This window comes from Hoplias malabaricus, chromosome 1, assembly GCF_029633855.1.
Source record: "Hoplias malabaricus isolate fHopMal1 chromosome 1, fHopMal1.hap1, whole genome shotgun sequence".
Taxonomy (NCBI): domain Eukaryota; kingdom Metazoa; phylum Chordata; class Actinopteri; order Characiformes; family Erythrinidae; genus Hoplias; species Hoplias malabaricus.
The window spans coordinates 65,206,464-65,232,819 of record NC_089800.1 but is presented as its reverse complement, the minus strand read 5'-3'; the positions used below and the strand labels follow the sequence as shown (position 1 = coordinate 65,232,819).

The 26,356-nt window shown below is 38.1% G+C and overlaps 1 protein-coding gene across 6 annotated transcripts; it reads left to right on the top strand.

Moving 5' to 3' along the window:
• chst15 (carbohydrate (N-acetylgalactosamine 4-sulfate 6-O) sulfotransferase 15) lies at nt 1–25,481 on the top strand. Of its 6 annotated transcripts, none has more exons than XM_066670732.1 (8): nt 1–180; nt 14,543–15,576; nt 16,337–16,676; nt 17,312–17,452; nt 17,833–17,989; nt 18,595–18,751; nt 21,363–21,510; nt 23,019–25,481. In XM_066670732.1, exons 2-8 carry the CDS (start codon nt 15,148–15,150, stop codon nt 23,207–23,209), a joined length of 1,563 nt encoding a protein of 520 aa, XP_066526829.1. In that variant the 5' UTR covers nt 1–180; nt 14,543–15,147; the 3' UTR covers nt 23,210–25,481. The 6 variants fall into 6 exon arrangements, with proteins under 6 accessions (XP_066526829.1, XP_066526819.1, XP_066526846.1 ...); XM_066670722.1 differs by having other exon boundaries at nt 13,876–15,576; XM_066670749.1 differs by having other exon boundaries at nt 1–192.
• Nucleotides 25,482–26,356: the final 875 nt, after the last annotated feature.

The following is a 26,356-nucleotide window of genomic DNA, read 5'->3' as shown; positions in this document are numbered from 1 at the left end:
GAAATGTAAAGGAGAGAGGGAAACGAAAGCGACTCAGAGGAACGAGTTAAACGTGTGTAACAGGATGAGAGTGGGGTCTATATTTTGAAGAGGAGAGCAGCCCATTGGAAAGTTCAGCGCAGCCGCGGCACGCGCGATAATTTCGCCTGGACCGTTAGCTTTAACCGAACCCGGGACACGGTAAAACTAAATGTATATCCTACTGGACTTTTACCATAAATATATTAAACACAATTTTAGAAAATCCCCTTATGCCATATGGTAAATCTATTATTTGAGTGTATAGTGAAAAATGTTTGGAAATTAAACAAAAATATTTGAGTATTTATTTTATAGTGAATTGTGTAGTGGGTGGTTTTCTGTGGATCAACTTGATAACTGTCTTGACTTGTATCATTATGAAGCTTTTATCAACGTGATACATTTCTCAGACTTAAACATATTAAGTTAATCTCCAGTACTTAGCTTATATGTATATATATTAAATATTATTGAGTTGGGCCTGGGAAGGACTGGCGCCTTCTCCACACCTTGCAAAAGTGTATTCTGGTATAGGCTTTGCACCCACATAGACCCAACTGAACTGGATAAATGGTACAGACAATTAATGAAAATGTCTTTTTCTTTAGTCTAAAACTGCTTCCAAATGTGTTTGCTCTGTGCTGAGCTCATCTTAGAAGACAAATTGACCTACTACAAAAAATGTATTTTTTAATTTTATTTAATCGCCATAATTTTATGTTTTGTTATGTGTAAATAGTCACATAGTTTGATGTAAAATATTCAATTCTAGTAAAACTGGATTCTATAGAAACTAAATTGCTTTTCAATCAGTGTGAGATACCTCAGATACAATTATGTCCAAAAGGTTTGTACACACCACTTATTATGAGTGAATCTAATTTCTTTCAGGTTCACACATTATGGGCACATGATGGGTTGTATCATTTTCTAAGAAATGTGAAGTGAATGCATGGGGCTTTTTTCTGATCCAGCTGCATACATTCTTCAAGTTCACCATGTTCAGTGCTAAGTGTAAGCTATAGGGCTAAACTTTGGGATGATTTGGACTAGCATTTGTACCCAAAACTAGTTTTAAACTAGTCTCCACAGTCTCCATAACGCTGGGATGGTGAGGTGAAGCTGCTCACAGCATATAGTTTGTGGTGGTTATTGCTGTTGTGATGGGATCTCTGAGGCAGAGATGGATGGATGGATGGATGAGTAAGTGCTGGCAGATCAGGTGTGAACAGGAAACAGGCTGCCAGAGACTTTTTCTCACAAAGACGTGGGTCCTGCCTGAGTTCTGAGTAGCTTCATTAGAGCCTAGAGCTGAGGCAACATTTTGAGCCTGACAGCCAGCCTTTTCAGTACATGTGCGCGCACCCACACACACACACCACCATGGCATCAAATGTCAGATCACACTATAGATTTATTTCCTTCATAGGTTGTCTTTTTTGAAAAAAGGTTTTTAGACATTCTTTACAGTAAATTCTGCTACTTAAGGTGTGGAGCAACAGCACATAAGCGTCGAGTCACTATGCTCAATTGGCTAGAGAAGTATAAAGTCTCCTAACACTGGACAGTGGGGCAGTGGAATTGTAGTTTTTGGGGAGTAATGGAACTCCATCCAGTTTAGGATGAGTTGTGGTCAGTTTGGGGATTCACCGCTTGGATTCATCCAACATAATCAGAGTTGCTGATTTCACTGATTATAAGGAGTTTGTACAAAGCTTTGAACATACTGTCTAGCTGTTGGATACTACTTTGGGTTCACAGCATGTTTAGATTAGGTTGCTTAACACTAAGAGAAAGAAACTACCACTAACATTCCAGTCCTTTTCCTGAGAATGTTTAGACTCCCACAGAGACTCAAATAATTTATGGGTTCAGTCATTTACTGGACAAATGAGTAATTCTGAATAGAATATGATTCAGTAAGTGATTACACTAGTAGTGTACTCCTTTAAATGAAAGTATATATGAATGTAATATAAAAAAATCTTCTAAAAAGTGCAGTTCTGTGGAGATGAAGAATAAATCTGCACTGTTGTTCCTGAATGAACTAGTTTCCACTCCATAGAATGGGTTTTCATGTTTACAATAGGTGTCAGTATAATGGCTGCTTCATAACAAGATGAAGATGGTTAGAAGCTGTGTAAGTGAGTGGTGATGTAAGCAGGACTTTGCTGAGCTCTTGTGGGTCACACTCCTGTATTGACATTACCTTTATGTCCCTCTGGGAGAATGTGAGACTCTCCAGTGTCAGGTAGACAGATGTTCTGATTAACCTCAGGCTCAATGTACAACCCTCCTGGGTCTGAACTCAGTATGTTTGTCTGAGTGTGTGTGTGTGTATGTTTGATTAACTTTATTTTTACAGTGTTGTTTTTGAAATCTGAAGCAAAAGCTTAGTACTAATGCTTTGTACTTCTGCATGTTTGGTTTAATGTTGCCTCGGATAAAGAGCAGCGATTGTATCACTAGGCAGCTTGTCCACACAAGTGATTTAACCTATATATTATTTGAAATATAGTTCAGGTCAAAACTGCCAGATAGTAAATGGCATCTTTACCATTTTTTAAATGAAAGCATACACCCAAAATATATACAATATGACCAGATGTTGGCTCTGAATTTTATTTTTTATTTTTTGATTATTTATTTTTATGTTATTTTATGTAAACCAAGATAATTGATCAGATATTCACCTTTCTTTTATTTTCTGGGAAGGCTTTACTCTACATATGAGACCATAGTTGCAAAAGTATTAGTCAAGTTATGTAGGATGATTTACGGCCCAAAAAATTCATAATGGATTGCATGGAGCTATGTAACTTCTAAAAATGCAGTTAGTGCTCCACAACCAAGTGCAAGGGGCTTTTTACTCCTCTAGCCCATTTATGACATTAGGCATGTTACCCTTAGGCTTTTGTGCAGGTGCTCTAGTGTATCCCTTTGAATTGGTCAGTGCTTTGTTAGCAATGTGTGGATAATCGAGTCTTGGCTTACCAAATAGAGCTGTTTTGGAGAATTTTGTTAATTAGAGTTGTGGAAACATAGCTGACAAATGCATTTGACACTTCTGTGCCAAGTGTTACCAGTAGGAGTTGATTTACCAAGCATTAATTTCTCAGTGATGGTTTTGGTGTATTGATTTAATTTTGTGGCTGAAACATAGCTGAAAAGTAGGTGGTGTGTGGGTGGTTTGGTCACTTGGAGCACATCATTATCATGACTCTGGAGTGAAAAAGCTTTGTTTGTTTGATGAGAGTAAGGGAAAGAACTTGAGTGGATTGCTGAAGTATTTTTCTTTTTTGATGCTTTCCCCCCCAGAAGTTGTGTCACTTGGGTGACATGGTTCTCTTAGGGGTAAGAAAGGTCACTCTGTCTCAGTAATTGAAAGAGAGCTCGGGCTGCTTGAATGAACAGAAAACAAGCTTGTCTTGACATCTAGGTTTAACGCACTCACAGTCACCATAATCTTTTCAGAAAATTCTGCCTGCATTATCCCTGGTGCTGGAAATAAAGTCACTATAAGGTACTATAAAGTGTCTTTGAGAAGTTATGGCTCTGATAATGAACAAGGCTTGATATTTCCAAATAGGTCTCCATATGAGTAAGAAGTTATAAGTTATAGAAGAAGAAGTTATAGAGATTTTAAGAACATAGAGATTTTAATAGGAAATATAGCTTCTCTGTAACATGATAGGGCGGCACGGTGGCGCAGCAGGTAGTGTCACAGTCACACAACTCCAGGGACCTGGAGGTTGTGGGTTTGATTCCCACTCCGGGTGACTGTCTGTTAGGAGTTGGTGTGTTCTCCCTGTGTCTGTGTGGGTTTCCTCCGGGTGCTCCGGTTTCCTCCCACAGTCCAAAAACACACGTTGGTAGGTGGATTAGCGACTCAAGTGTCCGTGTGTGTTGCCCTGTGAAGGACTAGCGCCCCCTCCAGGGTGAACCCCACAACCCTGAACTGAATAAGTGATAACAGATTATGAATGAATGTACCATGACATATTCTCTTGCTCAAATATCATGATATGTGAAGATACACATACGCTCCTGCTACCAAGGCTACCACAGACCCTTAGATGTAAACCATTGTCATGTTGCAGGCTGTATAAATTGCATAGGAAACACAAAAATAATATTTTGAATAATGCTGTCCAGTATTGAATATCATATTTGACAGAAATTTAAACTGCTGTCATAAAAATCAGGTTCCATCATGAAATTGCTGTTGGACAAAGGTAAATCAGTAGCATGTAAACAGCAAGAAAATAACATATTAACGTAAGAAGGAGAATATTTTTTGCACATTTATAGCTGCTGAACTCTATAGATATTAGGTAAGTTTGCACTCCTCTTAGAGAGATACATTTTGTTTATTTTCCAGAGAATTTGTCACATTTTTATAGAATATTGAAATTTCCTTTTTAGGCCCCTGGAGCCATTATTCTGGACACATGCAAAATAATGCAAAAGAGAGGCAGGGTATATGTGTGTTTGTGCGTGTTTCTGGTACAGATTTTGCATGTTGCCTCACCTGAATTGCCTGGCTTTCCCTTTTCATTTGTTTGAAAGTTGAAATGCTCCCAAACTGTCGACGTTGCATTTGACTAGATTTGCTGCCATTGGGTCCATTTTATAAAACGAAGGCTGAAACTCACCCGTCCAGATGACAAAATTACACTCCTAAACTATTTTATTATTTTTTAAACTTATTTTTAAAATTTATTTAACATTTATCACACACACACACCCACACGCACAAACACCAAAGTGTAAAACAAGAAAGACCATGCAATGAAAGGGAAAACATGTATACATTGCTGTGGTGATGGTTCTTGCCATTCCTTGCAGTTGGCTTGTTTATAACGCGGTATTACTGTATTGCAGTTGTTGCATCAGCCCTAGATTTACAAATTTAGATTTACTTGACTAGTCAGTTTGGATCAAACGGGTCTTCGGGTAGTTCACAATCTCCAAGTTGTGAGTACATCTTCCTGTAAATTTTACATTTTATAAAATTAAAATTAATGTTTGCCTTTTATGTTGTGTATTTGACAATGTTTACAAATGCATCAGTGCCCCTTACTTTGTCCTAATAAAATATTGGATAGATTTAGATGTTTCACACTCAATTATTACCCCCTCCATGTAAGTCCCCACATGTTCCCAGCATTGAACCTAAATTTGCCAGATGTTTTTGTTAAAGTGTCACATCTGGCTCCATGATACAAATGCACAGACAGATGAGCAAAACCTTGGCTGTTCCTAAATATGTGTTCTTGTGTCTTCTTACATTCTTGTGTTCTGGCTTGAGGTCATCTTCCATTGCTTAAGTTACATTCCAATACTCAAGAACATAAAAACCAAGAATGGTTAAAGTCCCCAGATATTATTCTCGCTCAGAATAATGAGCATGCATTGGTTCATGACTTGCCAACAAAAATAACCTGAAATCCCATCATTCACTGCAGGGTCTTGTGAGGTGACTTCTCAAGAATGTTCTACTGGAGAACACAAGTTCATTCTTGGTCTTCTTTGTATTGAGAGAGAGTCCTCATTGTTTTTGTCCAAATGCTATCAGCAGCACACTGCCTATTTATAGAGCTCTTATCTGTTTATTGTTTTTTTTTTTATGTGCACTTTCTTATAGCGAGTGTAACTTTTCATGTGAGGCAGTGCTTTGTGAGCAGAAGGATAAGGGATGAGTTCTTTAAACACATTTTAGTGCAAAGCATTAGTGAGGTTACTGTTCTAGATTTCCATACACCCTCCAGGGTGTATTCCAGCCTTGCACCCAGTGATTCTGGGTAGGCTCCTGACTAGGGTTGCACAATTTCAGGAATTTTCAAAGTTGGGATATTTACCCTGGCAATTAATGGGAATTAAATGTGAATATTTGAAGCTAAAGGTTCGCAGCAGGTAGAGTCGCAGTCACATAGCTCCAGGGACTTGGAGGTTGTAGGTTCAAGTCCTGCTCCTTGTGGCTGTCTTTGAGAACTTTGGTGTGTTCTCCCCGTGTCCGCGTGCGTTTCCTCTGGGTGCTCAGGTTCCCACCCCCGGTTCAAAAACACATGTTGGTAGGTGGATTGTCCACTCAAAAGTGTCCATAGGTGTGATTGTGTGAGTGAATGTGTGAGTGTGTGTCACCCTGTGAAGGACTGGTGCCCTTTCAGGGTGTGTTCCTGCCTTGCACCCTCTCTTTATCATCCCAGCCTCCACCATTTATCATCCCAAACCCCTCTCTTCATCCCCTGATGTGGATTTTCATCCTACTCCCCTCCCACTTGTGGTTTTGCTGCATTCTACCTCTTACTTTACAGCCCATCCTCTCTCATGTTGCGGACCTTTGTCCCGATCCCTCAGTTTGTGGCTGCACCGCTCCCTGCCTCCAACTACGCAGCTCGTGGTCTCTCCTGCATCATACGTCCTGTCCTCCAGTTCATGCTCGTTCTTTAGGCAATGCTTTGGACTAGTGCCCTGCCTGGCACTTCAGGCACCTGATGCCACCTCAAATTCAGTTCACCCTCTCACATGCTGCCTCACCTCTGGCACCTGCTTCTTGCCTTCCAGGCATCTCTGCCATCTTGAGTCAACTTTCTACCTTGTCACCATGCTTGAGCTCCTCAGAACCTTTCTGATTTTGTCTCTTTCAGAGTTTGCTTCTGTGCAACAAGCTTTCTCTGTCTTGCTGTTCCTGCGGTGCTGACCGTCAGCTGCCCTTTTGAGGTTTCTTATTCTGCCTCACCTGTCATTCCTCTAGATTACCCTTCCATTTCTCAATTCCTTCTATGCCACTTTGAAAGGTGCCATGATGGAACCCCTGCCAACTAAGGACATCTCAATTCATTAATGCTGCCCCTCTATAGTATTTGACTTTTCGGGCCACTGCTAATCCACTTCCGCTGACCCGAGGATCTTGGCAGTCTTAAGACCAACTCTGATTCTATCTTGTTGCACTACTTGTTTATTGTGGCGACATTTTAAATATTCATATTAGCTGTCACACCATTCCCAATCATGCTATAATTTCTGTCATCATCATAATCAATAAAGGATGTTCAGTTTACTCAACCTAATGCTATTCCTCTACCATCTCACATGGCACTCAGTCATGCACCGGTTTATTAAAGGCAGTTAATTTGTGGACTGGCTAATCCCTTTTATTTACCTATTCAGCTACCTACTCCAGCTTCATACACATTCATAAGCCACCCTGAACTCCTCCCCAAAAGACTTCTGTGTTTACTTTCCCATTTCATCCTTTATGGGTGTAGTCTGTACTAGAAAAATAAGATTTAAAAAGGTAGGAAAGGACAGTGTATAATGCTGTGGTCGAGACATGTTATTCTTGAATTGTTGCATGCATTACTTTTTGCATGCTAAGACTCTCTCTATTTTAAACCCAATCGTATCACTGACCTGCTGCCATTCATACATGCATTCATTCATTATCTGTAACTGGGCACCAGTCCTTCACAGGGCAACACACACACACACACACACACACACACACACACACACACACACATGTAACATGTTGCTGGCATCAGATTCAAAACAAGCAAATAAATATATAATTTTTTACCACCAACAATACACTTCTAAGTGTTATAACTTCCAGACAATTCATGAGGCTTTTTTATCAGATATAATGTAAATTAATTAATTCATTCATTCATTATCTGTAACCGCTTATCCAATTCAGGGTCGCGGTGGGTCCAGAGCCTACCTGGAATCATTGGGCGCAAGGCAGGAATACACCCTGGAGGGGGCGCAAGTCCTTCATATAGTGTAAATATATGCTGCAATTTCTCAGTCATATAACCAAAATGCTGAATACATTTACATGTGATAAAATAATAAAAAAAGATGACAGTTTTAACTAGTATTTCTAATATGAGCTGATGGTTCTGTAAGAGAACGATTCCACAAACTAAAGAGCTGCTAGACATAATGGGGCCGTTATTTTCTTCTTCATTCTATAAATAAAATTTCTAATGCTTTCTGTTACCCCACAGAGGCTTTTCCTCATGCAAATGCCATCTGTGGGAACATGGAGGAGAGCTATGATTACAGAGGCACTGAGTGTGACTGCTTTTAATTGAAATGTCACTCTGGAGGCTTTCTGTGCTGCTGGTGTCAGTCCACATCGCCTCATCCCTTCACCTCCTGTCAGAGGGGATGTGACCAATGAAAAATGACTGGCCTCAGTCTGCCTGGCCAGCCTCAAACTCAGCCATACATTTAGAAATGTTTCAGCACACAAACTTTAAATTCACATTGAGTAATGTGTCTGTGTTCTGCCTTTATTTGGGTTTACAATGTAGTATGACATCATCTTTTTCTTGCTTCTGAATGTGGGCTAGTTTTGTACAGTTGTTCAGTCAGTGTTAATTCTGAAATGGAGGATATTTACAGTTTGCAAGAACAGTGTCTATAACAGAGACCCATTATCGCAGAGGGCTCTGTTCTGCTGCCCAACAGCCCAATGCTAGGGTGGCTTTATACTCCTCTAACCCACACTTGTCACTTAGAATGGTGACCTAAGGCTCATGTGCAGCTGCATCAGACTTCAATTCTCTCTGTCACTTCTTTTCTATGGAGATCATACACACATGTCCACAGTTGTCAAACATTAAATTAGCTGATTTCACTCAGCATAAGAAGTGTTTTATATATATAGTGAATATCAGTCAAAAACTGCTAGTAGAACTAAAGAGATGAAGAGGCCAAATAAATATGGGACTATGTAGGAGAAAATAAAATACATTGGCCTTTAAAAAAACCCACTTATTTGGCATTTAATAATAACGTAGATATGGTTTGATGTTGTATGAGAATAGTCTTCCTCATTACTGTGCATGGTCTCATTTCAAACAAACCTACTTGTTGTTTTTGGACTCTGGGGCTTTGGCAGATTTATTTCTTGATTTTTCTTTAATGGAAAGGACAACATTTAAATGTTTGTGGATACCTTGGGTTCTGGCTTTTGAATTTTTGTGACAGGAAATTCTTTTCTACACCATATTAATGTATTAAGTGACCAGTATTAAGTAGTTTACCAAGGGAAACCCTATTGCCTTTGCATTTAAATCAGTGTAATATCAAAAAAAGAAATGGATAATCGGTGCTGAAATATATTTATATATTAATCTATACCATTAGAATTCATCATCAGTATGCTGCTCTTTATAACATTTTCAAAGTGTCTAATTAGAGTTTAAAGATGTTCAATCTGGTTTATTTTACCTCCAAAATACCAGCATCCTGTAATTTAGGTGCATACTTTGGCATAAAGTCAATATTTATTATTAATGGTGCTCTGCACTGGAAAGTGTTTTGCTTGTCAAAATTTGGCCAAAAGTCAGTATTTCTGAACAGTATGTTCCAGTGGGGCCTGCAAAGATAAACACTTACAAACAGATAATTAGCAGGATTTTTGCTTATGTCTGAGAGTTTCTGGTGGTGTGACCAAGAAAAGAAATGCTTGCAGTTTTGTGTGTGCCTGTTTTAACAAGCTGTTTTTGTAACAATAAGCTTGAATGTATTTAGCTTTTTTATTTTGGCCATTTTATCAGTTGCTATGATCTTATGTTTTCATTTATGATTGTAATTTATAGGAAAAATCCCTGTTTAAATCAAACTTGCACTACTGGTCTGACAAAATCACTGATATTTTGCCCAAATTGTTTTGCATTTTTCAGAGTATAACCTACAGACACACACACACACACACACACACACATTTAAATGTTACCTTCATATAGGTTTTACATTTGCCCAGAATGTTCATACCATCCCTTTGGAGTGTGCTGTTTGACAGGGCAGCTCTAGTGCTAGTTGTGACCCATGCTCCACATCACTGGCATTTCCCAACAGTCTTCCTCATTCTTTAATCCCTCATGATTCATGGCTCATGGTACCACTAGCACCTCACACGCACAAACACACACACACACACACACACGCACGCATGCACACACACACCAGATTCTGTGTTAAACCATGGGCATGAGCCAAACCCCAAGTCCAAATGCCTGACCCTAGATTTAAGGAACAACTGTGTAAACAGTGGGAATACAGTGAATGAATGCATATAATCCAATTCTCCTAACATTGATAGGCTGTATAAATGTAGGGACAGAATTAATAAATGTATGGACAGAAAAATAGTACTGGTCTTAATGCTGTAGTTCTAGATCTGAACAAACTGAGGAAACTATGTAATTGTGTTTTTTTCCAACCAGGTGGGTTTTGTGTGTATGTTTTACATGTTATTATGCGCGCACACAGATTGTATAATCATCACAGTAAAGCATGCAGTGAACTGAGTTGCTCTGGAGCAGCTGCTCATGAGCCTAAGTTTCCCCATACCCAATGGAAATTCTAACCTAGAGAGGTTTTAAATATAAGCAGTGAAACTGTGTTCTATGGTATGATGGAGCTCCATCCAGTACATTTGGGATGAGCTGGAGTAACAGAACTATTTATCAAGCTTAAGTACTCACCTCAGTAATGCTTATGTGGCTGCCATCAAATGCTCACAGCAATGTTCCAACATCTATTGTAAAGTCTGCCCAAGAGAGCACCGATTGTTACAGCTGCAAAGGGCAGCAAACCCTTCTGTTCAGAAGAAATGTTGGATGAGCAGATGTCCAGAAAGCTTTGGAAATGTCATTTCTCATCAATACAAACAAAGCCTCAAATCCATTTCCCTTAGCAAGGTCTGACCGGCTTCATCTCCATGGGAACAGAGGTACCTTCCTTTCACTTTCTTCCCTGTCTCATTCGAGTCTCTCTTCCTCTCTCAGTGAAGGCTTTTAATGCAGAATCGTTTTCTGAGCACTTACTTTAATGAATAAATGCAATATCAGATATACATAATGCATCACAGCCGCATGTGCACTAAGTGATCCTTCTCGACTAAATGAATGTTGACAATAAGAGCATGAGTCAGGCTATACATTATACCCTGGGTGCTATTGCTCGAATTATGGTTTCTATTGCCTCAGAAAGATTCTTCTAAAACAACAGAAACAATATCAGACAGATCTGAGATTTAGGACAGTTGTGTCCAGATTAACAATAATTATATTATATAGAAATATATTTGTAACATCTGACTTACAGAACTGAGAAATGAAATAGTATCTCAGCAAATCTGAACCCAGTGTGAGACTTTACTGAGATCTCCAAGGAAACAGTGAGGAGGCATAGATGATATTCCTGGACTTATTATATTTCTGTTTTATGTTATCTTCTGTAGAGTGTTGTATGTACATTGTGAAGTCAAATGTCTGAATAACACAGTTAAGATGTTTAACTGCAACTGAGCAATGAATAACAGGCCTCATATGATGAGATAAAGTACTGTTCTTCACTGGGATCCCAAAGGGGCGTTTAGTTCAGGGGAGCCAAATAAATGAAAAGCAGCCAAGTTGTGAGTGTGCTAAGGAGGAATTTCGAGGATGGAAATCAGTGACGGATGCGGGTCTTTCAAGGAGGGGAAGCTCAATTTCGGCCTACATCATAAAATGTGTCGGTTTATTTATACGTAAATTCTACCCTCCGTTCCTTTTCAAGAAAATGATCTGTGACCCTGTCGTACCAACAAGGCGTCTTTTCCAGGGACTTGACTAGTGCCCTCTCAATGTACAGCAGAGCTAGGCTGCTTAAACGGCCTTGGCCCATGTGAAGTGTGTCCGCCTGTGAGTGCTTTGTGACGGTGGAGGGGCTCAGCAGCACCTGCTAGAAACTGCGATAGAAGTCAGTCTCCAAACACAAGCAGCTACAAAAAAACCCACCAGGAATAGAAGCTGGATTTGTCGCTAGTCGTTTTTAACAAAAAAAAAAATGGCGCTAAGAGGATTAAGAAAGTCCCACGGATCTTTACACCAAAGGATCGCTGATTCGCTCATTTCGCTGTCAATCAAAAAGGGATTCAGCCTCAGACAGATCATCCAATCATCATGCAGAAGCTGAGTCTCCGGGCCAGCCGAGGCCAGCCCACTGCCCCATAGACCCCCAGAGTCACTGAGCGTCCGATGGGCGGGACAAAGCCCAGCATTTATCCAATGACTCGTCTCGTTTTGCTGCACTTCGCTGCTTCGCTATTGAACTCTGTGGATGCTCAGCGTCCTCATTGTTTAAAGCACTGTGAGGCTGCGGGAATGATTGAGAGGAAAACCGAGTCTTTACCGGTGATAAGAAGCTGATTCTGAACAAAAGTTGATCACGTTGTAGTGAATATTTATTCAATGACATGTACACACATCAATACATATTTGATCACTTATTTTTTTTTTTTATTTTAGAGGAAGCTGAGCTTTCCTTGCAGTCTTAGAGCAATCACCTCTGATGGAAATTCATTGTTTCATTCATGTTTTGGCCCACTCATGACCATAGATAAACATATTGGGAATACAGATGACCAGGCCCAAAATACTATTATTCAAAATTGTTGATTTCCTTTGAATATTTTGCATATATGTATTCATGTCCTATTCCACCTTTTAGATAGGTCTTCCACTATCACACAGTGCTACTAAGGATAGCACGTTTCCTTGGATGGCTCAAAAATACACTTGGTGCAAAACATTAACTGGCAATTCTGTTATAAAATTTAACAGATATTTGTACTGGCTCGCTTCATGGAGGGTTATGGGTGAGGAGGTGGGCCATTTTACCAACGCCAGAGAGACAGAGAAAGAGAAAGTGAGATACTGCATTTGCAGGAGGTCCTGTTTACTTTTAGTTTTTAATAACAGTTGTTAATAAAAGTATTTTTTTAAATTCTTTTTAAACCTGGCTGTGGTCAGGATTAAAGATTTCTTAGACTTTCAAGATATTGAAATATTAATATCTATTAATATTAATATTAATAACATATTAATATCTATCTGAACTGAGCAGATGCCAGTATTTTTCTTTTCTCAGTATTTTTTTCTGAACATTTCATGTTCAGACGTAAATGTCTTGGCCTTTTAGCGTTCTTTTGTTGTCTTGAATCGCTTTTTCCTTCAACCCCCCCCCCCAAATAAATAAATAAATATAAATAAATATAAATAAATAAAACCAAACAGATATTTGTATTTTAACGTCTAATGCAGAAAAATGTTTTGTAAATATTATTATATTCATGACTAATTCTGTGAAAAAATAGAACAGCTGATTAAAATGTCTCTCTCAATTTACTTCAGTCTGTCCCCTCTGTCTCACAAATCTTGTTTTTATTAACTGCTGATTCATACTGTGATTTGATTATTTTTGTGGTAGAGTGTTGGGAAGGAGGAAATTATGAAGACAAAGAAGAATTCCACCGATTAACAAATATACATGTTTAATTCAAACTCATTAAGATGTTGATTGATTAGAGTAGATACAGCAGAGTTTAATCACACTAGGGATTCTCATAAAGGAACAAATGTATCAACATTTCATTTTTGTCTTACTGGAACAGGGTGTTTCTGTTTAGGTTGCTTTGTTTTGCTACAATCCAGATTTGCTCTTTTCTTTGTCATACCACCCTCTTCTAGACAGAGAGAGAGAGAGAGAGAGAGAGAGAAGGGGAAATGAGAGAATATGGAAAGTATCTGGTTGCTAGCAGCTGGTCTCCTCTGTTCTCAATTAACTGTGTTCCGCGGCTGTCATTTCTTAATGGATTGCTCCTGTTAACAGCTCCCAATATTTTTTCAAAAATATTAAACAGATTTGATCATGTTATGAAACAGCTGTTTTTATGACACCCAATGACCTGGACGTATCAGAGATTTTGTATTAAATCTACAACAACTACAACAATCACAAATAACCTTATGGCCACCTTCTTGTTTCTACATTCTCTGTCCATTCTCTCAGCTCCACTGACCAGACAGGAGCACGTTGTACTTTTACAATTACAGACTCTACTCCAGCTATTGCTTTGCATAAATTCTTAGCCTCCTACCAGCCTCTTGATCAATGGCCAGGACCCCCACAGGACCACCACAGAGCAGGTATGATTTGGGTGGTGGAACATTCTTAGCACTGCAGTGACACTGATGTGGTGTTGTGTTAATGTTTGCTGTGCCTTTTCTGATCAGACACAGTAGAGCTGCTCCAGTATTTAAACCCCTTAGTGCTCCCCCTTAGCTACTGTCTCAGACTACAAGGTGGACCAGTGAAGTGGTTGTGTCTAACAGAGTGGACAGTAAATGAACACAGTGTTTAAAAACGCAAGCAGCACTGCTGGGTCCACTCCAGAGTGAAACAAGGAGGTGGTCATAATATTATGATTGATCAGTGTAGGTCATAATAAATATGTTTTACTATTTTTTGGTAGTAGATATTATGTGGTTCTCTTTTAAATAACAATCTAACATATGTCCCCATGCCCTGAAAGTGAGACAGATGCAGAATTCTGAGAGGCAGCCATGCTCCATTTATGGTAAACCAAGAAAAGATATTGGTCAGATCAATAATCCAGTGTTAACAGCCTTTTTGATGTATTTATAGCTCAGTTTAGTGATTTTTTTTTTAATTACAGGAACACACCATACTGTCATCTGAGGCTTAATAAGGACCTCAAAAACTGAGAAGAAATGCTCTGATTCCACACAAATCTGGATTGGTTTGGGGATTTTGAGACCTTTCTGCTTTCACCAACTTTGCCACTCATTCCTTAAAGCCTCTCCACTAGCCACAGACATCCCATTATAAACACTGGCTCAGGAGAACCCTTGCTGGATGAGATGTTAATATCAGTGTAACTTACTGGCTATTTTTCCAGGAGTCCCATTTTTCTTTTCGGGATTTGTCCCATTTTCCATCAGTGAAGCCTTGGTGATTAAAGTCAAAGCCTAAATATTCCGTATATGACTTTACCAATATATTAATTGACCTTACAATTAAACACACAACAAGAGAGCATGACTTAAAATATTATGTATAAATATAAAAATAAACAGTATTTACATACAATGTTTTATGTTTGCAACGGTAATTACATCCAGAGATAACACAGACATAAAGAGAGTAAAAACGTCCAATGGTCAACATATGTACATACACATAGTGTAAACTGGTCCCACAAGAAACATGTGCAAAATGAAATAAACCATTTGCTTATGGTAGTCATAAGGTAAGACCACAATGAACTACAAACATGGCCTCTTCACCAGTCCCAAGAACGGAATGGAGGACTACAAAAAAAGGCCTGTATTTTTAAGTCTAGGAAATAAACGGTCAAGGCCACTGACCCTGCTGAATGAAAACAAGGGTCCATCCCAGCCACGTGGTTCCTGGACCCTTGGATATTTACGAAAAGTCAAAGTCTTCAGCTTCCTTTTTGGTCTTTTAGCAACCTTTCTCATCATGGTTTCCTACATCTTGACGAGACAGCAGAAAGGACTCCTCTTTACACTGTCCCCACATCATTTCAGACACATGTCCCAGCCATTAAACCTGTCTTCAGGAGACTATGCCATAGTGGAGGAGGTGTTGAGGAACATTGTTTCCAAAATGGAGTTCCATCCAAGAAAAGTGCCTGATCTAACGGAACTGAGGGAGAGAGAACCTCATGTAAGTTTATTCAGTTTAGTAAACCTGGAGATTTTTATTAAATATTTGTGTCACTTGAATTTTTCACATCACGTTGGTCTACATTTCTTCATGCCTGCAGTTCAGTTTAAGGAGTTGGTTGCATTTTCTTGCTCTTTCTATCCAAGTAATTCTAAACGCTGTTGATTGTTAGGTGTCTCAACCCTTCTATAATCTATTTGTTTAATTATTTTTAGACTCCCCATTCACACACAATGCCACCACCTGGGGTGGGTGAAGACAGGCACATGCTTTCTCTGAGATATGTGATATCAGCCAGGACTTCTTTTTGAAATGATGTTAATATAATGCTATGCATTATCTGCTGGAGTTTTAACATCTGCCCATATCTGCCACATCAGTTGACAGACATTTGTGATGGCTAGCACTGAGTACACTGTCTTGAAGAGAAATGGGAACCTCTGCCATCATCCAGCAAATTGTGGGCCACTGCAGGTGACTAACAGCTGACAAAATAGATTCCCCTCCAGGCATGGTGAGCTGTTCACTGGCACTGTGTTAGTAGCAGTTAGAAAAGAAACATGGCTGGCTTCACATGTCTCAGAGGCTACATTCACCTTCCCAGTTTGAGCATTGTGTGATTTGGGGAGTCCTAGCTGATAGATGGAGTTGGCGTTAATTCAGTTTGGAAGGAAACTGGGTGAAAATTAGTACTTTTTTGCTGAAACATCACACTTTAACGATTCCACTGTAAAACCACACATATCTTCTTCCCTCACAGATATTCTCTGAAATCCCTGGTCAGTTTCTCCCAAACCTCAAAAATCCCTGCTGGTATGAGGAGTATACACAAAACAGCTCAGTGGACCCCTATGGTAGGAATCTGTATGCTCTGTACTCTAAACGCTTCAAGGCAGTGTATAATCACCTTCAAAGGGGGTTTCAGAAGCATCTTCTCCATCTTGAGGACAGACACTACCGTCTACGCTGCCTGCCATATTTCTACATCATCGGTCAGCCAAAGTGCGGCACCACGGATCTGTACGATCGGCTCCGGCTGCACCCTCAAATCCGGTTCACCACCATGAAAGAGCCTCACTGGTGGACCAGGAAGAGATTCGGTGAGTCTGAGGCTTGGTAGAGTGTAGTAAAATCAATGGTGCTAGGTTTTTTAGGAGCACTTTCATTTTATCCATTCCTTTAGAGATTAAAGCTGTTTCCGTGAACATAAGTGTCTACAAACATTTTGTATTGTGCAAATATATTTGTTAATTTCTTATCATTAACAATATCATTGTTAATTTCTTCCTCTTAGCTCAGATGATGAAATACTTACTGAGGAGTAGTAGCCCTCATTTTAGTATTTGACTTCTTTTGATTATTCCTTGGGCGGCATGGTGGCGCATCATGTAGGTGTTGCAGTCACACAGCTCTAGGGACCTGGAGGCTGTGGGTTCAAGTCCCACTTCGGGTGACTGTCTGTGAGGAGTTTGGTGTGTTCTCTCCGTGTCTGCGTGGGTTTCCTCTGGGTGCTTTGGTTTACTCCCATAGTCCAAAATCACACGTTGGTGGATTGGCAAATCAAAAAAGTAGGTGTGAGTGTGTGTTGCCCTATGAAGGACTGGCACCCCCTCCAGGGTGTGTTCCTGCCCTTGCGCCCAATGATTCTGGGTAGGCTCTGGACCCACCGTGACGCTGAACTGGATAAGCGGTTACAGATAATGAATGAATTATTATTCCTTTTTTTCTCTTTCAGGTATTATCAGGTTGAGTGAGGGATTCCATAATCCATATCCTCTGAAAGATTATCTGGACCTGTTTGATCAGGTGGCTTATCAAATCCAAGATCTGCTCACCAATTCCTCCAGAGAAAACATCAGAACAGATATTATCATTGGTAAAACTACAACTCATTTTATTGATGAGTCTGAAATATAGTCAGATTTGGAGAATCAGAATCTGTGAATCTTCGGAACAAAAGCTTGTTGTCAGATACAGTTCTGTGTACCATTATCCCTATCAGAAAATGTAATCTTGCTGTAATGACACTTAATAGATTTATAGAACATCAAACAAAAACACTTTCAAAGGCAAGTGGAAGTCTTCAAATTCATTAACTCTTGATCATGAAATAAATGACTGTATCTGCTCGATAAAAAGTAAATGATCAAGCAAAATTAAAAACCTACGCCAATGATAATACATTTAAAAGGGTCATTTTAATGAATTCTAGGGGGAAGGACACTATATCTTTGTATCTCTGTATCTGATTGACAGGTGAGGCCAGTGCCTCCACTATGTGGGACAACAACGCATGGGTTTATTTCTATGACAATGGCACAACTTTGGAGCCTCCTTTTTTGGTGCAGGATTTTATCCATGCAGTCCAACCAGATGCCAAGTTCATAGTGATGCTCAGAGATCCCGCGGAACGGTAATTTATTTTAGTATTTCTTCATTTTAAAATTTAGTGATTCAACTAAAAAATCTGGATTTATTATTATGGGACATTAATAATAAGTTAGTTTTCTGAGGGTGATTTAGTATATTTTCCTCATAGTTTAAGTAAACGTATGATTCCATTAGTGAGATTATACTGCCGCCTCTGGCCATCATGGAACGGGACAGTGGAAATAAAATATTCTAGAGTGGAAGCAAAACAGTTGGCCAAATGTTTCTTCTACATGGTCAGATAGAAATCTACCACCTGTCATTGTACCACCTGTCCTTTCAGATAGAAAAAAAATCCCTCTCTTCAAAAAATTGTATTATGAAACTAATTTAAATTTTCCTAGGAAAAATAAAAGTAGTAAATCCTTAAAGGTGCACAATTGGAACCTGAGACTATTATTTAACTTTTGAGGGTATATTTATGTTGTTTGAACCTTAGCTGAACAAAAATGTACCTGAAAAGTACTTTCTCTGTTTCTGACTCCAGAACACACACGATTTTGGAATGAATGTTTTGTTAATGTTCTGTGTCTAACTCTAAATACATAATGTATGTTTAAGTGTTTTATTGCTTATGTGTTTGTGTAGGTTATATTCAGACTATCTGTACTTTGGAATGGCAAATAAAACAGTGGAAGACTTCCACGAGCGAGTGCTTGAGTCTCTGCAGCTGTTTGATGTTTGTCTTTCTGAGAGATCCTTGAGATCCTGTGTCTACAACACTACGCTCAATAATGCCATGTCTGTGAGTACAATATTGTTGAACAGCTGAATAAATCAATTACTACAAATTTTATTTCACCATCTGAAGAAAAGTCTCAGAAAAGTACATTATGAAACATATACATATTAAATGAGACAATACAGCATGGTCCTTAACCTCTTTAAACAGCCCTACTCAGAACAACCAGTTTCTGTGACTTTTCCTTTAAATGAGAATGAGCTACAGCTGTGGGTGTGTCTGGTTTTTAACCATTTTTGCTCAGTTCTCTTTCTTTTCCTTTCTTGTGTTTCTCGTATTTAATCAGTACACTTATTTCTCCACTCTCATTGTGTTTGTTTTGAATAATTTAACCTTGTCTTTGAGCTTTCACATAAACGCATGTCTAGTCCTGTGATTGTAGAGTAGGACAGTTGTAAAGTCTTAGCACTCTACATAAGGTAAAGCACAAATTCAGAATGACTCATTTAAATTCCATTTTCTTTTAAGATTTAGTTCACAACAAACAGAATTTAGTTCACAACAAACAACCAACAAAAAAAGTTTGTGGGTTGGTGGGAGCTTCAAATCCTCAAATTAATGTTAACATGCACTGAAAAACGGATTATCTCATAATTATGTTCCTTTAAAGTTAACATTGATGATTCAAATGATTTTTTCTGTGATATTTTACTCTTGTCACTAGAGGGAGACACATAATTGGGCCAATTTGAGACACCTGAATCTGTCCTCATTTAAGAGCAACACACAGCTCTAAGCTCAGTGTTGTGTTGTTTTTGAGAGCTGTTGAAACACTCTGCTGGTAATTTGGTAAAGATTCTTGAGCGTTCTCCTGGGTCTTCCTAACCTTCAGCTTAATCCTAGGTCTGAGTCTAAAGAAAATGAAGCTGAAAGACAGTTCAGGTCCTGAAAGAAAACATGTTGAAATAAAGCAGTATTATTTGCTAGAACACCTCAGACGTTATATGTAGGTGTCTCCTCAGGCCTGGTATTAGTCATTTTATCTGGACTGTGATATATCTCTGTATCTATAAACAGAATACCCAGGTGCAGGATAGAACATTAGATATTTTGGAGAGGTGTGTAGGGTGGGGAGAGTTATGCTTCTTGTTCCCCAGATCTGCTTCCATCTGGGGGACAAACAGCTGTGAGAGCTAGGGGCAACATCAGGGATTAGTCACACTTCTTTCTTTTTTCAGTTTAATAGAAACAGAAAAAATAAGGTGTATATAAAGACAAACTGTTCACTAAAACTTTGTTTTAAAGTATAAAGGTTTTTCAGTGCTTTTAAATGTAAAGGTCTAATGTGTGGCATTATTGTCTTTTAGCCAGGAAATATAAGGAGGGAAAGCTATTATTTTATATTTCTGTTTTTGCTATTACTGCAATGACAAGTTCTTAAATAGTGTTTATTATACAAAACATTTCATTAGGTGTAATTGTAATTTAAAATTCAAACACTCTTCTTGTAATTTTATGGTCATTTTATGTTGTGTATAATTACAATTGACAGTTTTTAATTCAGATTTTATTCAACAGTAAATAACTTAAAAATGAAGTAGTTTGAAAAAGTGAGAAGATTTTATTTTCCGCATTTGTAATCAGTCCCATGAAGGAAAAAGCACTGCAAAAGCCTGTGCATTGATTTTTTCTGTTCTTGTGGACAATATTGTAGTCTAAAGTATGTGAGAGTTTAGGTGTTGATGATTTAAACATGGTGATTTATGTTAGTGAACGTTAGTTAATATTTAAATTTCCTTAATAAATGTTTCTTTAAAAAAATTGACAATTGTGATTTATAATTCTACACAACAGTTACCATGAAGTGACAAAAAAGTGGGCAAAAATGTTAATTTTGTGTTACAATTATACATTACAAAACAAAATAACTTAAAACTTATTAACGTACATAATACATGAGTTCTTAAGTCACTTTTGTGGTAATTAATTACGTCACTGATATAAAAACCAGCATAAGCATTAGAAATGTTTTATGAAATGGAAAAAGGCATAAAGATACTTTAGTGGCTTAATGTTTGTGGACACCTACTCATCTGCCATATCTTCTAAAATGAAGGGCAATAATCAGGAGTGTGTTTCTTTTTCCTGTACTAATAATTTCTAATTTTCTAGGAAGACTTTACACTCCAGAGGTGGTATGGTCCTTGCCAGATATTAACATTCGTTCCAAAATCCTACAATGTCAATTTTTCTGAAATGATCTTCATCACTTCAGAGAACACTGCTCCACGTCCCAGTTCTGTAGGGTCTTTTTTGGGCACTGGTTATGGTGACCATAGGCTCATGTGGCTGCTTCATACGTCACGCCTCTCTATGTATATTATGCAAACTGTGTGTGCAAAATCAAAATAGCAGAAACTACATTTACATTTGGACATAAAGCAAATTTTTAGGGGATGATGGTTCGTGATATCAGAAAAATACATTTGAATGTGTATGTTATGTACATTTTGTGCAGTGTTCTTGTTGTGACTTTTGACAACTCAGAAAAAGTTTGGACACTTTGAAGCTGGTTGTGCAGACAGCAGGGAGCTGATTGTTGTTTAGTGGTTTTCGTCTGAGAGCCTGCTGTTCTGATTTAGGTGCTTGTGTTTGTGTGTGTGTTTCTGTGCAGGTGAGGCTGCAGGTGGGCCTGTACGTGGTCTATCTCCTCGACTGGTTCAACATTTTTAGCCGAAAGCAGATTTTAGTCCTGAGACTGGAGGATCACGCCAAAAACAGGAAGCTTACTATGCACAGAGTCTTTGAATTTCTACATTTAGGTTTGTTACTTCTTAACTAAGTATTTTTCTAAAACATGTCTATGGGCATAGGCTTTGAAACTTTTGAAGAGTTTGGTCGTTATGAAACACACAAAAGTAGCAGCAAAGCACAAGGCAAACAAGATGAAGATTATAAACATTGTACACTGCCTACATAAAAGATTTGGATGAGTTTTCATATCTTGTCTCTGTTTTTAGCAATACTCTTAAAAATACTTTACTTTATACTTTTTATATTTTAAACTTTAATTTTTCTATAAAATGCACCTCACAAACTGCTTTGTGTTCTCTGAATCAACTTGTTTATGCCCTGTAGAGTGGGTCCTACCCATGCCCATTTGTAAAATAGTTTAGTATCTTTGAAACATTCAGTTGCATCCACAAAGTGTCAGCCAGTTTTTTTCATAATGTGAAAAAAGGTCAGTGGAGAAAATGACTGACTGACTGCTCCTTTTTAAAGGTGCATTATACAACATTGTGTCAGTACCAGCTCTTTATATTCAGCAACATCTCCCACTTCCTGTCAAACAAAGGAACAAATTTAATAATGCCTGCTCCAGCCAGTCACTCTTGAAAAAAGACAAGAAATGTTAGTTAGCCATCAATTTACTCCTACATCGAGGAGAAGATACACCAGTTCAGAGTCATGTTGGAGTCCTTCGGCAGCACTTAGGTTGCTTTTACACCTTCTTTTTATGGTCCAATCCAAAATAGCAGACATGAAACCTGCTTCAGAGCACATTTATTTTAACTTTAAATTGGTAACTATAACCATATAATGCCACCCTAAGTGAATCATTAGTGAACAGTGAACATAATTTTATATACAACTTTTTTCAGTGTTTTAACAATCACAAGGATTAAAAATGAGGAAGGATAAAATATAACACCTCTCTCAAGTCTCACACACTTGTTGTCTTGTTTTTTTGTCATGTTACTATAGTAAACGCTAGTCTTTAAACAAATGCAATTCCCACTTTTACTTCGGCTTTATCCCAAACTACACAGTAGCTCACTACAAAGGGAATAAAAATGCTGCATCATTATCAGAAGGCCACTTTAGAAGTTAAAATGCAGTCCAGTGAAATTATGAAATAGACAGTTCAGCATGTTTAACAATTTAAGGTGGAACCAATACAAGGAGTTTAGCCATTTAAGGTGGAACTGGAAAGGCATAAGAAGCTGGTAAATGAAGAAATGTTTAAAAACAAAGTACTTTAGTGCCCTCATTAAATTGTAGGGTGAAACCAGCACTTGCTGGATCAAATATGTACAATGTAACAAAACCAACTTGTCTATTGGGAAGGGCAGAACACAATGTGGGAGGTCAAAGTTTCCACAGGGTGGGACTAATATAAACACATGGACATCCTGGCAATGAAAACAAGGAGCTGAATACAGCACACATAGAGGGCATGTGACTTCATTCTTTTTCATTTTTAATTAAAGTAAATAAGGAATGATTTTTTGTTATAAATCTCAGTAGTGTATAATCTTTGATTATGCAGGTCCAGTGACCCGTCAGAAGGAAGTGGACATCACTAAAAGCCCTGCATCCAACACCAGGCGTCCAGCCAATCGTAACCTTGGTCCCATGTTGCCCCTAACCAGGCAAATGCTCCAGACATTCTATGGTCCTTTCAACCAGAGACTGGCCCAAGTGCTCCGTAACCCAGCTTTTCTTTGGACACAAACCTAAGATCTACGACTAATAAAAAATAGTTACCACGAGATGACTTTCAGAATGAGACAGTCTGCACTCAAAAAATGATCCCTTAACAAGGCAGATCAAATTAAATCTAGTAAATATCTAACATTTGTTTTTCATATATTTCATAAAGTGATTTACTCTGCTGAAAAAAAAAGTTATTTCTCTTGCAGACCGTATGACATATTGGCAATCAAATCTAATGCAGATTTATTTTTCTTATTTTAAAAAAGTTTACTTGAATACAAGCCAAATGATCTGTAAATGGAATAAGACAGGTTCAACTGTGTGGAAATAAACTGAATAATCATATAATATATTTCATCAACATCAAAATGAGAACTTTTTGATATATTGAGTAAATTTAAGAATATTTAACACGCTGAGATACAGTTTTATTCGTGTCGGATTTTGTCTGGGCATTTTCTGTGGAGGAGCAAAATCTGGGGACATTTAATAAAGAATGATGAGGGTTTTTTTTGAAATACAACTGTTTTTGTGTCAGTTCAACTCTTGGCTGCTCCAGAGATTTACACTTATCCCAGCCAGCTCATCAAGGACTTTTCCATGGACACTTTAACCAAGTGGATGAAGAGGACACATTCATAGAACAGCTGCTTTATGTCAAATTCCTGAGAAACCAATCAGGCTGTTGTATTAGTGGTTTATATCTGATATATATATATATAAAAAAAACATATAGCTGCAAGCGGCAATTACAGGGGGCCAAGCAAGATATGGCATTACTTGGCACCATGGGTTTCATTTCAACTATTTTTGCTTTAACTTAATTTTTTTTTCTGATTTGGATACACTTGTGAAATTTTCAACATCTGACATTTTGCACTGAAAGTGCTTCAATTCAGCACATCAACCAGCTGCTGGATTTGAATCCAAGACCATTTAGTTACAAAGCCAACTGTCAGGTAGCAATACTTGCATTTTTGGCGTTTCACTGCATTCATCATTTCAGAGTAGCAATTTTTGAAGTAATTCCATGAAAAATGTACTTCATTCCATGTTCAATTTGTAAAATAACCTTTAATGAGAAAAGTTTTGACATTCCAGTTTAGCCACTTAAACATCTGTGGGATTTTAACCTAGGTGGTCTAGTTCCAAGGTCAATCATTAACAGGTTGCTTCACTTGTAGAACATGCATGGACACTTTTTCATTGCACTCTTTTAATTTTGGGATGAATAGGTCACGCATGAAACACACCAAACTAAACAGCCATAGGATTCGAACGCTTGACTATCTGCATTCAAAGTAAAGCACAAAAAGCTTCCACCACAGCCTTCCTCAATCATTCATTACACTGTTTGAAATGAAATATCAGTAAGGAATCAAGCACAAATTGAATCATTGTTTAAGATTTTGCAATTCCTATGAATATTAGATGTCTTTTAGTAGTATATGTCACCACTTTATGTCAAAATGATTGATGGCGTGAATTTTTCCCAGGGGATGTCATCACCGGATGAATGGAGGGTATTTAGGAATGTATGGAATTTTCTCCCATGATGTCACACATTGTGTATGAGGTGGGTGTGTTCTTAGGAATGTATGGAATTTTTTCCCCATGACATCACACATGTATGAGATGTTTGTGTATTCTTAGAAACGTATGGATCACAGGATTTGTATGAGAGGGGGGTGTTGTCCTTTTGGGGATGTATGTTATTTTCCACACAATGTTATCTTTAATGCAGTAGTGTTAATGTAATTTAATGAAGTGAATGTGTTACAGTCGGCCCACTGTTTTTCTTTTGGGTTGTTTAAGACTTGTTGTAATAGGGTTCACATTTTACTTATTTTTTTTTCCCAGACAAAGTCATCCTTGTATGTTAATGGAAATATATTGGTAAGAATGTAATTTAAATAAATGTAAAATAAGAAACTGAAAACCCAACATAAGACATGTTTGGACTTGTTAGGCTGTTGTAGGGACGGTTGGGGGCTTATTTTTATGTGGCAGCACAACAGGTGTTGAGACAAGGCTGAACATTTGAGGGCAAGGAGTCCCCCTCTCTTTTGTGACGTCCTTATATATGATGTCATTGTTAATGCTAGTAGAAAACATTGGTAGGAATTTCATTTAAGGAATTTTATATGACATCATAATGATAGTAGAAAATGTTATAAACAGCATTTAAGAAATTTTATGTGACAACATAGTGCTAGACATCACCGCACATGTGTTGGAGGGGTTGACTTTCACCAGCTCCCTTACTGGGAACTAGTGTGTGACTGGTATCTGATAGGGTCATGAAGGGCTTCCTAGCATTCCAAAAATCTTCCCAGCAGTACATTATCTGTTTGTATGTGCTTTTCCATATGTTATGGCAACTATTTATTATTTTATTTATTTAGTTTTTATTTATAATATTATTATTATATATTTTATTTTTTTATGTTATTTAGTTATTTTTAACTAACATTAATTAAAAAAAAAACAAAAAAACTGACACTGCCTTTAAAAAGCCCCATGGTTTTTGAGGGTTCATAGTGCTGAGGACCACAAACACATATGTTTAGAGATTTTGAGTTGGAGAGAGTTGACGTGAACATGGCAACCTACAAACATGGAAGCGAAACAGAGGGCTCAGATACTGATGACGATGTTATATGTGTGGATTAGGTTCGTCCATCGAGGGCCAGCGTGATTGTATTAAACACTTGTAGAGATCCTGCAAACTTTCCTCAGAGAAGTGTTGTTGTTAACACATCAGAGATCGTCACCTGTTCAGAAACAGTTGCGGGAACTTCTATATATGACAATTTAAGTCCAATTACGGATCATGAGCTATCGGGTGATGAGTGTGAAAACGACCAAGAGCTAATGATTTCAGCACTGATGAATGAATTTGAACCACGTGATAACTGATCAACCCTTTGGAATTAATGCCAAACACACGAATGTGGATGATGAGCAGATGGATGCGGGAAATCAAAATCTTGCTGATGGAATATACGAACTCTCTGGAGGTGTTGTTATTGAACATCCACGTAAGATTAATTTTCACATAGACTGTGAAAATGCAAACAACAGTCCGGGAACTGGATGCTGAACATTTTTTAACATGGGGAATCTGTGATACAGTCGAATGAAAATGTTTTGGGGGATGACACGTTAGAT